This window comes from Seriola dumerili, unplaced genomic scaffold (genome assembly GCF_002260705.1).
Source record: "Seriola dumerili isolate Sdu_G_001 unplaced genomic scaffold, Sdu_1.0 BDQW01000192.1, whole genome shotgun sequence".
NCBI classification, from domain to species: Eukaryota; Metazoa; Chordata; class Actinopteri; order Carangiformes; family Carangidae; genus Seriola; species Seriola dumerili.
In genome coordinates, this window is record NW_019174447.1 from 894,102 (window position 1) to 906,946 (window position 12,845).

At 42.3% G+C, this 12,845-nt stretch overlaps 1 protein-coding gene across 1 annotated transcript in view; it reads left to right on the forward strand.

Annotated features, from left to right (window-relative positions):
• The first annotated feature begins 318 nt into the window (after positions 1-318).
• Positions 319-12,845, forward strand: part of LOC111227945 (tetraspanin-4-like) — a 16,375-nt gene continuing 3,848 nt past the window's right edge. Inside the window, exons 1-6 of the mRNA XM_022753696.1 lie at positions 319-610; positions 3,070-3,139; positions 3,233-3,424; positions 3,640-3,714; positions 5,559-5,654; positions 6,361-6,474. Coding sequence (XP_022609417.1) covers positions 3,071-3,139; positions 3,233-3,424; positions 3,640-3,714; positions 5,559-5,654; positions 6,361-6,474 — 546 coding nt within the window. The 5' untranslated portion in view covers positions 319-610; position 3,070. The remainder of the gene's footprint in view (positions 611-3,069; positions 3,140-3,232; positions 3,425-3,639; positions 3,715-5,558; positions 5,655-6,360; positions 6,475-12,845) is intronic.

Consider the following 12,845-nt stretch of genomic DNA (forward strand, 5'->3'; position numbering starts at 1 on the left):
AAGTCAATATTTCCAATGAAATGAGTAAAAATCAATAAAACATTTAAAACTGAACAACAACAGTGTGCTGTGGAAATGGTCAGCAGTAATGTGAAGTGAATCCACCATTAGGTCAGGAAAGGAAGTGTGCACGTCTGTGTGTGCAGCTGTGTGAGTGTGTGCATGACAGAGAGAGCGGGAGAGAGACCCAGGGTTTCTGGAACAAAGAGAAAAAAGTTTAAGAGGCTGTGGGCTGGAGGAGGGACAAGTGACAGGAAGGGGAGGAACACAGAGAGGGACGGGCAACAACACACACATCTGGAAATAGTTGAAGAGAGAGAGAGAGAGAGAGAGAGAGAGAGAGAGAGTTCTGTTAACAAAAGGGAACAAAACGAAGAGTAAAATTACATAGTCAGAATAAGGTTTACATTCTGGGAATAAGACAAGTTACCTGACGAGTGAAGCTTAACACAGAGGAGGAGAAGAAAGAAAAACTGCTTGAAAGGCCTGGCTGGTTCAGGGACCAGTCCAAAGAGGATCTGAGGAGGAAAACTAACCTAAGACCAAATCCAGGAGTTACGAAGTGGATCGAGACAAAGACCAGATCTGAAAGACCTGAACTCTCCCTCAGGTAAAGTTCAGTTGTAACTCACAGACTCAGCCTGTTTAACTGAATACATGTCTCATTCTGATAATCACTGTGTATGCTGGTGCTCAGTTTACATGCATTCAGAATGAGCTATGGCTCCTCTGTGTCAACCATCTGCAGATCTCATCAGGCTGTCACGGTTGTGTCTTTAGTTTTTACTGCCATGAGTACCAGCAGTGCGTTAAAGGGCAGAAGACTGCACTGTGAGAGGAAGCCGCAGCATCTCAACAAAAAATAATAATAGTAATAATAACATCTGAAATGAAAGTTGGTAAAGTTTATAAACCAGTGATTGACTCTTCAGCTTTTTGTTGCTGTCCCCTGGTTAAAGACTGACAGGACAGGTCGACTGTTTTCAGACACAGACCTCATCACAATGTTTCCATCATTTACAGTCATGCATAGAGAAACTCTGCTGTCAAACTCACTGTTTGCAACATGCATCTCATCGCATAAAGTTTCTAGTGTGTTCAGGCGTTTTCATGTTGTGTCTATAAATGGAGGGCCCCGGCCACCCACTGTCAGCTCTGATGACCACTTCTCTTTGGACTGACAACAGGAAGTAGGTTTTCCTTACAAGAGTCGAGATGTTCAAATGTGTCAGAAAACTTGCGTGTAGGTTGAGCTTAGTACTCCACTGCTAAAACACCATGGGAAATTGGCAAAATAATCTGCTGATGAGGACCAGGTGATATGGTAGAAAGCTCCAGTACAAGCGAGTAAGTAGATCTTGGGCTGAGATTGTTTTTGTCAACTCATATTGTGAATTATTATTTATCATCATTATCTTCGCCTCCACCTGATCCTGGGTCTATTTTCAGTTTACACTAATAGACCACAGTGGACACATCAGAAAAAATAAATATAACTGTCTGAAACATCAGGGCAGACACTTGGAAACCAAACGCTGGTTCTAAAACACTGAGGAGGAAGCAGTAAACATGCAAAATACAAAAGATTAATGATCCAAAAGTGGAATCATAAATTCACTACTTTTGTTTATAGTAATTCAAATGCAATAAATCTAATGAAAGATAAATCCTGTGTCACCCTCAGTCTGAAAGATACAGTACAGGCATATGTGGGTCAGAGGAATCAAATCCATTCATTAAAACACACTAATGACATCTGTTTTATGTTCCATTAATTACTGCAGGTCTCACTATCATATTAGATTTTCATGTTGACAGTAGTGTGCGAACTATACCATGGCCTGGAGGACTTACATGACTCTTGCAGAGATACATTCACAGCTGAAGGGCATACAGTCGACTTGCTTTATGCCAGCACATCTGATATGTATATATATATGTGTGTGTGTATAGGCTGCCTACAAGGGATAGAGTCTTTATCAAAGTGCAATAGTGATAAATTGCTGTCATGCATGAAGATACAAAAAAATAGAAAATACATGGCAAAAAAACATTGTTGATATTTTTAGAGGACCCCCACCCCCCAAGTTTCACAATCACAAATTTCAGGGGAGTCCACGTCTCCATGGCTCCCACTGGCTCCCACTGGCTCCCACTGGCTCCCACTGGCCCCTCTAGTTCGAACCTTGGTTGACAGTACTTGAAATCTTGCGCCACATCAGTAGCATGATAAGATCAGTGTTGGACAGTAAGCTAACTGTCAGTCAGTCTGTCTCTAACATGAGAGTGTCATGTTTCTAGCTGTCAGTCACACCGTTCAGTAAGAGTGGCCTCTATGGACCAGAGATGAGGGGTGAGACTCCACTGGTTCTGATCTGGATCCTGGTCCCTGGTATAAGGTCTTGGTTCTCCTGTGAGTCACAGGATTGCTGTGGTCATGGGAAATGCCTTCAGCAGTATAATTAGGTCTAGTGAGCAGGGGAGGGAGCTTCCTTCCTGTCAGCAGTTTGACTTCCTGTGTGGGGTCAGTGGTGCGTGAGGGCCACTCAGTCAGAGACAAATCAGACTTCACCCACACACATTAACGTGCCTACACACTCATTACGTGGTATCAAAACAGCATCGACACCATGACACAGTGGCTGAAAACTCAAGCTGCTGTATGAGATGAAATCTGGATTCAAATTAAAACAACAGTCACATGACCACATACAGCGACAGAGTTAGTCAGTGTAATTTCCCTCCCATCCACAGAGGAGGAGGACTAACCACCTCCTAACATGAGACGTAAAAACCTACAGGCCTCCGTGCAGAGAGGTCCTCAGGTTCAGTGCGAGTTAGTGAAGCGTGTGTGTTCATCCTGGCAGCAGCCAACAAACCTACATGTGACTCCACTCTCTCCACCCCAGCACAGCATGGATGTTGTTCTGACTGTAAAACGCTCAGGGACAAATTCTGAATAAAGTCCTCATCTCCACACACCAGCCCTCTCACAAACTCAACACACTGTACATTCTCTGTTTAACCACCGCCACCACATGAATCACCGTTGAATCTCTTCTGTTGCAGGATGTCAGTGTCTCGGAGTTGTCTGTGCTGTGTCAAATATTTGATGTTTGTCTTCAACCTCATCTTCTGGGTCAGTATCTGCTCCAGTATTGATCTCTATCAGACACATCATTACAGGACGTACACGTGTGATTAACGCTACGCTGGGACTCTTCCTGAACAGCTCGGAGGATGCGGTCTCTTCGGCGTCGGAGTCTGGCTGTCCTTCACACAGGCAGAGTTCTCCTCTCTTCCCCTGTCCTTTCCCTCCCTCTCGGCTGCCAACCTGCTGCTGGTGGCTGGTGGCATCACCATGGTGACGGGCTTCCTGGGCTGCCTGGGAGCCCTGAAGGAGCAGCGCTGCCTGTTGGTCATGGTGAGAGGTCTACATGATGAGAAGCTGCACATATTCTTCATTTTTTGGAAATATTTTTTTGGCCATTTTGTGGCTTTGGTCAACAGTAGAGAACTGGCAGGAAGTGAGGGGATGAGGTGAAGGTGGAGAAGGTAGTCAGACATGAAGTGGACGTGCTGCGGTTCATGTTCAGAGCTTGTAATGATGATCCATCTGCTTTTCTCTGCCCTGCCCAGTTCTTTGTGATCCTCCTGCTCCTGGTCCTGACAGAGGTCACTCTGGTGTTGGTCATACACATCTTTCACGACAAGGTGAGTTTAAGGTCTACAAGGTTCAGGTTCAAGGCTTCAGGGTTTTATATTGTCACACGTTCCATCGCAATGTCCACACCAATGTCACGGAAACATCCTTAACCTCAGCGCTCGCTCCGGTCTGTAACAGTCAAACAGAACAGATAATGAAGAGAGTGAGATTAAAATAAATAAGAAAATAAGACATAAAAACTGACTCTCACCATACAGAAATGTATTATATGACATGATTAGGTAAATTACACCTTGCTAGGTGCTGGAAACATTCCTCAGATGTTTCGGTCCACATTGACATGATAGCATCACACAACTGCTGCAGATTTGTCGGCTGCACGTCCATGATGCGAATCTCCTGTTCCACCACATCCCAAAGGTGCTTTATTGGATTGAGATCTGGTGACTGTGGAGGACATTTGAGTTCAGAGAACTCATCGTCATGTTGAAGAAACCATTGATTGAGATGATTTGAGCTGTGTGACATGGCGCGTTATCCTGCTGGAAGTAGCCATCAGAAGATGGGTGCACTGTGGTCATGAAGGGATGTCATAGTCAGCAACAATACTCAGGCAGGCTGTGGCATTCACACAATGCTCAACTGGTACTAAAGGGCCTAAAATGTGCCAAGAAAATATCCCCCCACACCATTACACCACCAGCAGCCTGAACCGTAGATACAAGGCAGGATGCATCCACGCTTTCATGTTGTTTTTGCCAATTTCTGACTCTGTCATCCGAATGTCGCAGCAGAAATCGAGACTCATCAGACCAGGCACCGTTTTTCCAATCTTCTATTGTCCAGTTTTGGTGAGCCGGGGCGGATTGTAGCCTCAGTTTCCTGTTCTCAGCTGACAGGAGTGGCCCCCGGTGTGGTCCTCTGCTGCTGTAGCCCATCTGCTTCAAGGTTTCACGTGTTGTGCGTTCAGAGATGCTCTTCTGCATACCTCGGTTGTAACGACTGGTTATTTGAGTTACTGTTGCCTTTCTATCAGCTCGAACCAGTCTGGCCGTTCTCCTCTGACCTCTGCCATCAACAAGGCCAAAATGCCCTGTTGCCCTGGAAAGTGGTCTCAGACTCTTGGACTCTACTGTATATGATATCAACATATACTGACAGGCTTTGGGATGGATATATATTTACATATGTCTACAATATAAGCTTATATACATAAACATACATATTTATATAGGCTAGACATATATGTCAATATATGAAACTGTTCCGATTGCTGATAGGTTCTATATATAATTTCTATTTATTTCTATATATACATATATTAAATTTACTTCTGTGTCAGTTCAAATCATTACATTGTCCTGGTCCATATTGAAAACATGATCAAACATTCACAGTGCAGGTGAAAAGGTGTGTGAAGCCCTCGACTGTGGACATGAACAGAAGCTGCTAACTGGAGTAAGGAGTTAGCCGTGGAGTGTGATCACTCTGATCACTGATCCACAGCTACTGAACAGCTGGTTTCAGAGGAGGTTCAACCAGTTATTAAATCCGAGGTTCACTGACTGTTTCCACCAGAGCTGTGAAGGTTTAATGACTGTGTTCAATGAAGATGAAGATCAGATCACAGTAACATTCATTCAGAGGGTTCATACTGTTCCTTCCTACTGTAGTGGATGTTTCCACTTATAAATATGAAAGTCATTATATGTTAATGAGTTATCAGGGTGTTAGGGTTAGCCCCTCCCACAACCCAAACACATGCAGGTTAATCTGTGTGTGCAAACCCTGTGACCTGTACAGGTGTACACTGCCTCATCCCCACCCCCTGTCAGGATAGGCTGGTGGATGAATGACTGTATCTTTCCTTCTCTCTCTCTCTATTTTTCAGTTGGATTCCAAAGCACAAGATGAATTAAAGGAAGGCATGAAGATTTATGAGACAGAACCTGGACTGAAGAAATCCTGGGACAATGTCCAGAAAATGGTGAGTGCACAGTTTCTCGTGTGGCATGACTCCAGGACAGCCAGGTGCAGAATAAAGGATATACACATGGTATGACTGGAGGTGGAGATTGTCATAAGTTGCTCCACCTTTAATAGTGCAGCAGATAACTGAATATTTAAGGGAAATCTTTCGAATGTGGATACAAATGCTAAACTTGGCACAAATCCTCCTTGGGTATTACTCTTTTGATAAAGTTCACCCTCTGTTTTCCCATATGAATAATCCAGGCGTCAAATCAAACATTTTAATAATGTAGAAGGTGAAATGTAGTACACTGTAAAAAAAAAAAAAAATTAAATGAAAGTATATTTCACCAAAAATATTACTCGCAAAAAAAAATTACTCACCAAAAAGCTTGCTAACTATCATAGCGCCAGCGAGTTAGCCTAGCGCGCTAATGTTAAGACAAGTAAACAAGTAGACTGTTGACTCTTACAGAACTTTTGGTTCATCATTCATAGTGAATGGTTTGCAAATACATTGTGTTTTATGCAGAATTTTTCACATTACATATTAGAAATTGTACAAATAAAACTCTTCAAACACAGTGCTACAATAAGGATTGCTTGATAAAGTGATGTCAGTGTGTGCCCTCCCTCAGCAGCTTGTTTTCATTCTGACTGGTCAGTGGTGTGAACGTGAGTCAGGTAGCTGAGTGGTGTTTCCCTACTCTCTCTCTTCCCAGTTCAAATGCTGTGGAGTCACCAACAAGACAGACTGGTATGATGTGCTGAACGGAACACTGCCCTCGTCCTGCTGCTCTGTCGGGAAGGACCAGTGTGTCGACGGGTGGAGTGAGGTTGGTGAGGGGGGTTTTCTCTGCCGCCGGGCTGGCGACAGTCAGAGACGGAGTCATGCTGTTTTCAGGATGTCTGTCCGTCTGTCCCATTCTTGTGGACACGATATCTCAGTAACACCTTGAGGGAATTTCTTCAAATTTGGCACAAAAGTTCACTGGGACTCAAGGACGAACTTGTTAGACTTTGGTGGTCAAAGGTCAAAGGTCAAGGTCAGTGTGACTTCACAAAACACTTTTCAGCCATAACTAAAGACTTCACACGGCAATTATGACAAAATTTCACACAAATGGTTCATATTTTATATGACTCTGGATAAACAGGGCTGTAATATGAAACTAGTCTGAGTGGTGGAGGCAGACAACCACAAGGTGGTAATTCTAGTTTACCAAGGGTGTAGACGCTTTGTCAGATGCATGAGTTGTCTGCCTTCACACATCATGAATTCCAGTAACTGCTCACTGTGTCTAGAATCTATGAGGATGAGTTGTTCTGACCCCAGTGATGATTATCTTACCAGTGGGTCCTGATTCAAAGCAAAGGAGATGTAATAAGGCACTAATGGAGGCTCTGCCTGCTCTGAGGTATTCTGGCGCACTGGCTCCAGCAGGTCGGTCTGGCTCCTTACAGACAGACCTGGAAGAAACCAGTCAGCTCACTGGTCACTGCTGGGCTCATATTTTCATCCACGTGTACACACCTGGAACACATTTATCTCTTTGTCTCAGTGTTAACTCTTTAACCGGCAGCTATGTCAGTAAAATACAAAGTACCAGGGACAATGTTTCAGAAAAACCACACACAAGTACAGTATGTGTGTGTTTGGACCAACAACACCATGCTAACCTGGTCAGCTCTCAGCCACAGTTTAGTGACCACTGACTGAATGGAGTTCTTGCTTCATAGCATTCCTGCTGTTTGCTGACTTCCAGAAATATGATCCTGGTCACGTTACATAATGATTATACTCTATACTCCCTCCTCGTCTCTGCCTAGTCTCTGTGATCCTGTCTTCTGTGTTTCTACCGTGGCTTCAGAAAGTCTTCAGACCCCTTCACTTTTTTTTATGTGAATGGATAAAATTTCAGTTTTTTTCCTCAGTCTATGCTCTTGACACTGACAGTATGAGGTGTCTGTATGTGGGCAATGGTAGACAAATGCAACAGTATATAATAGATCATCAATATAGACTATGCATGTACAGATTTCAGTACATCTATAATTCTATAATCATCAGGAACAAAGGTTACTGCCTGGAAAATAGTAAATAATAAACAAGACCACAGCAGGCAGTGAGGTGGTCACTGGTAATGTAAACCATGTGATTTCTGGTAAATGCACTGACATACGCAGTAACACTGGCCCACGGTTCCTTTCAGTGCTCTGTACTGTCTCAAGATGGGTGAACCATAGGGTGAAAGTTGAAGCACTGTAACAACACAGAACAGAAAGAAACGTTCCTCACATTCTTCGTGTGAACAGACACACACATCTGGACTGAATTCAGATTCAGTCTGAGAGAATAAGGCAGCTTGAAAACACCACAGCATAATTACAGTTTAAAATGAGAGATGTTGTTTGTTTGTTAAACCTGCAACAACAACAACTTCTTGAGACACACTGACTGATCATGTGTTTGGTCCCCACCAGCTCCTGAGGAAACATCTGGCTCTTTAGCTGCTAATTGCTCCACTATGTTCACACAGATGTTGCGGCTGAAGATGAAGCTATGAGAGCAGAGAGAGTGAAGCGGAACAGTAAAACAGCAAAACACTGAGCTGACTCACTTAAAGATGAGGGACGCTGCTGATGATTCTTGGAGCTTCACCACTACCACTAACTCCTGAACATTGTCATTGATACGTTGTTATATATTATAAAAATATTGATTATAGCTTCTTTAAAGGTGCTGTCTGTTATGTAATGTAAACCAAAGGCAAGCCTCGCTTCAAAACTGCAACCAGCTGATTGAAACAAGTTCACTGATACAACTGTAAACACCAAGGTGTTTCTGTTGTTTATTTATAGTTTATTTATAGTTTTACATTCAGGTTTGAAAGTAATAATATGAACACACGTGTACTTTATATTATATGTATAATATAATATTTTTCTGTTTGTTCTTACTGAATCGATGATCGGATACAGGTTCAGACGGACTGTAATGACTTCTCTGAATACACCTGCATCTGAATAAAAGGAGAACTGTGTTCTTTTTTACTTTTAGTTCAACTGTTTTGTCTCAACTGTTATTGCTTTAGTTTCACTTTGACATAAGAGAAAGAACATCTCTTATCTCATCCTCATCTCTAAGAATGAATGGAGCTGGGAGAAGTAGGGACAGAAACAACATAAAACCATTCATTAATGAACTGATGCTTTCATGTCTGGTCTATTTTAAAGACTGTTGACCCGCGGTGACCTCTGTATCCAGTCTTCTAGCGATAAACCTGAAAACATAAACAACCACTCCACACCTCCCTGAACGTGGTCGTTGTGAAGCCAGTTTATATAGAACAGACTCATGACTCAAGTGTGTGTACAGAGCAATTTTATTGTGTATTTACAAGTTATTTATTATGAGGGTATTTTACATGAGACATCTGCACTGTTAGTTTGTAATGGTTTATTCACCTTATCTTAAAGACACAGGCTACACAAAGAGTCAGACACATGTTACATAGTATATAAGAAAAGATTTTGATTTTTGATTTCACTTTTTGTCTGGAAAATATTTTGTATTATTTCTGTAAAAGGGATTAAAAAAAGATTTTTTTTAAAGATCCGTTCATTTGTTTTTTCTCCTTTTTTATATAAAAGCATCTTCAGAAATGACCTTTGTTTCATACACCTCTTCATTTGGTGGTGGTGTTCATGACAGACACCAAACGAGCTCAGCTGGATCTAAATCTGGAGCATCTATTTAAACAGATTCAGATTCAGGCAAATCAAACCCTCAGAGATTTTTTAGCTAGAGAAGTGTCAGTGCAGCTGCAGCAACATCTGACCACCGATCAGCCGATTGTTACGCACGGCATCCTGATATAAAAGGAGGGACAGAGGAGCGGAGAGGGTTTCTGCTCGGGGGTGGACTCCTCTCCCCCATGTTGTTCTTCCTTCCAAGCATGGTTCAGAATGTTGAGTTTCGTTGTTTTAGTTTCTGGGTTGGAAATCAGTGGTAGTCCAGGTATCGTTTTTTGTTTTAGTTTTAGTTTGCATTAGGCAGTTTGAGGGGGGAGTACCTGAGTGTGACGGCCCGTGGCGTGGCTGGCTCAGTGGCCTGCCTTTCTTTTGTTCTTTTTGGCAGGGATCTCCACGCTTTTTGATTTCTTTAGTATTTTTGAAGTATGTTTTGGCTATGTTTGAAATAACATAAATTCTTTGTTCTTGGCATCTCTGTCTTGGCATCTTTTAAATGTTCCGGTCTCCAGTTGAGCCTTTCATTTTGTCAGGGAGGCCATAACACTGATCATATCAGCAAAACAAACACAATGAGCATAGTTTGAGTTGGTTCAGAATAAACTGAAGGAAGTCAGTGCAGCAGTGTGGCTCTTTGTATTTATCATTTTTTTGTTAGTGGCACAGAAACCAGCTGTATCAGGCTACAGTCCTTGTTAAGTAGAAGAAAGTCATTGTCGGTTTTGGTCTTTTCAGACGAACTGGTATCAACCACCCAGTGGAGTGAGTCGACTCTGTGTAGAGCTAATGGAGCTCACCTGGGTTCAGGTAAGACCTGCATCCCTCCTTCATCCAGCACATGTTGTGGTCTGTTTGTAGCTGTGAGGCTAATTAATGCTCATTAAGTCCCCCAAATAAACACGAGTTCACCTGTACTATAGTGTATGGAGTCTGTCTTATGTGTTACCACCACAGACTGACACACAAATCTCTATGGATCATTTGGAGACTCTCTCTGCCTGGAAGACATCAGAGACCAAAATGAAGAGCAACACAAACACAGTGGGAACACGACTATATGATTCAACCAGGGTCTATAATACAGCACTGATACTGTAATGAGAAATGATATATATGCTCAATGAAACAGATACAGTTGATAAACTCAGGTGTAAATAGAGACTGAAATAAGAGCTGTAGTTTCTGACACAGATATGTTGAAAGTGCTCTTATAATCACAGGAATAAACATATCAGACTGACATCATGAACAAAGTGAACTCAGTGCTACTTAAAAACTTTTTACAAGGCCTGCTGGTCTAAAGCTTTCCCTCTCAAAGTGAGCCAGCAGGTGAAGTGAAGGGTCCTCTGTTCTGGTCTCTGAGTCCTGGGTGGTTGATGAAGTCCAGATAACTGAATTATGAATAGTGAGCACAGTCAGTCCTGCTGAATAACATAATGCACTGCTTGTTGTTTGATATTATAAACATCATTTGTAACAAATTTCACTCTATTATTTCATATCTGTAGAAAATACTGTTTCCCCTCAGTGCAGAGTCTGTCACTGCTGGCTTTGTCCGGACCACTGGTGTCCACTGCTTTTTAGTCAGATACTGCTGGTTTGTGCGGGGATCTGAGGGGGACCCTTGAACCAGACCGAGATCCCTGAAGAGTTAGTGCAAAGGCTTCCCACCACAGGCCGGTGATCAGCTGCCTGCAGTCAGTCCAGGTGCTTCTCAGCACACAGAATCTGACAGTTAACATCAGCATGGAGAACACCAGGGCCAGATCTGAGCAGGGAAAAGGAGCACAGACACAAAACCTATCAACAGCTTCAATCACTCTGAACCTTGATCCTGTGTCAGTAACAGCAACATTAACAACACAAAACACTGTAGTAAATATAAAGCACTTTCTCTAACATCAACATGAAGCAGGTTTATTGTACACAGAGTGAGGGTTTCAGAAGTTGGGGGGTGGGTGGGGGTAAATGAATCAGAGGTTCCTCAAAAAAAAAAAAAAAAAAACATTATATAAACTAGCATTTCTCATGTTAATAATGAACATGTATTCCTGTTTGTGACTGCATTATCTCTGGCTGATTATCAGTTCTAGTATTAATATAAACAAAAACAGATAAACCATTTTTTTTAAAAGTGGTGTTTGCAGGCTTCCTCAGCAGATGCAGTCTGCCCCAACAGCCTCCACTGAAGAGCTACATCTGTCTGAAGACAAACTCAATCACTGGATACTGCTCGTAAAGCTTAGATGATGGGAGCACACGGTGATAACTGAGGTTTATCATCTGGAGCTTGGTAGCTGGACACTGTTCATGTTCTTTTAGTGAATGAATTAAACTGAAACCGTGGAAGTGAGTGGGACAAGAAACAGGGAACATTTGATAGATAGCTCTGTGTTGTGTTTAACAGACTCAGGTACAATCATCATTATGTCAGAATACATGAATAACTGAGTGTGGAGTGTGTCCTGCTGCTTAGGACTCTGGATGTGTAACGTGTATAAAGCCTAATAACAATGTGTTTTTTGTTATAATCTGCTGAGTTTGAGGTTTTACGGGCCAAAGAGATACAAGGATTTCAAATGACAACATCAATATATCGAAAACTCATCAAATTACGCGATAATAAATAGTGGAAATAAATACCTGCACACACCAATACAGACTCCGAACACCAGGACTGAAGGGATGTTAGCGAGCAGCCACTGTCTGGCCTTCTGGTAGACGGCTGCAGAGACAAAACAGAGACAGAGCGTGAGGCAGGGCCCGGGGTGGGGAGGCCAAGAAGAACAGCAACAGAAGAAAAAAAGTGATGATAAGTTGATGACAAGTTGAGCATGACCATGCTAACAGACATGAACATGGTAATAGATGATGATGCTAACAGATTGCTAACAGATGCTGATCATGGTAATAGACATGATGATGCTAACAGATCATGCTAACAGACATGAACATGGTAATAGAGACATGATGATGCTAACAGATGCTCACTGAGATCATCAGCTAACAGACATGATCATGGTAATAGACATGATGATGCTAACAGATCATGCTAACAGACGTGATCATGGTAATGAGACATGATGATGCTAACAGATAATGCTCACAGATCATTGCTAAACAGACATGATCATGGTAATAGACATGATGATGCTAAACAGATCATGCTCACAGACATGAACATGGTAATAGACATGATGATGCTAACAGATCATGCTAACAGACATGAACATGGTAATAGACATGATGATGCTAACAGATAATGCTCACAGTCATGCTAACAGACATGATCATGGTAATAGACATGATGATGCTAACAGATCATGCTAACAGGCATGATCACGGTCACAGATGGGATCATGCTGATAAACATGGTCCAGACATGACAACACTATCAAAATGAAACCATGGCCAAACTGTGAGAAAAAACTTCACCCAAGTTATAAATACTGTA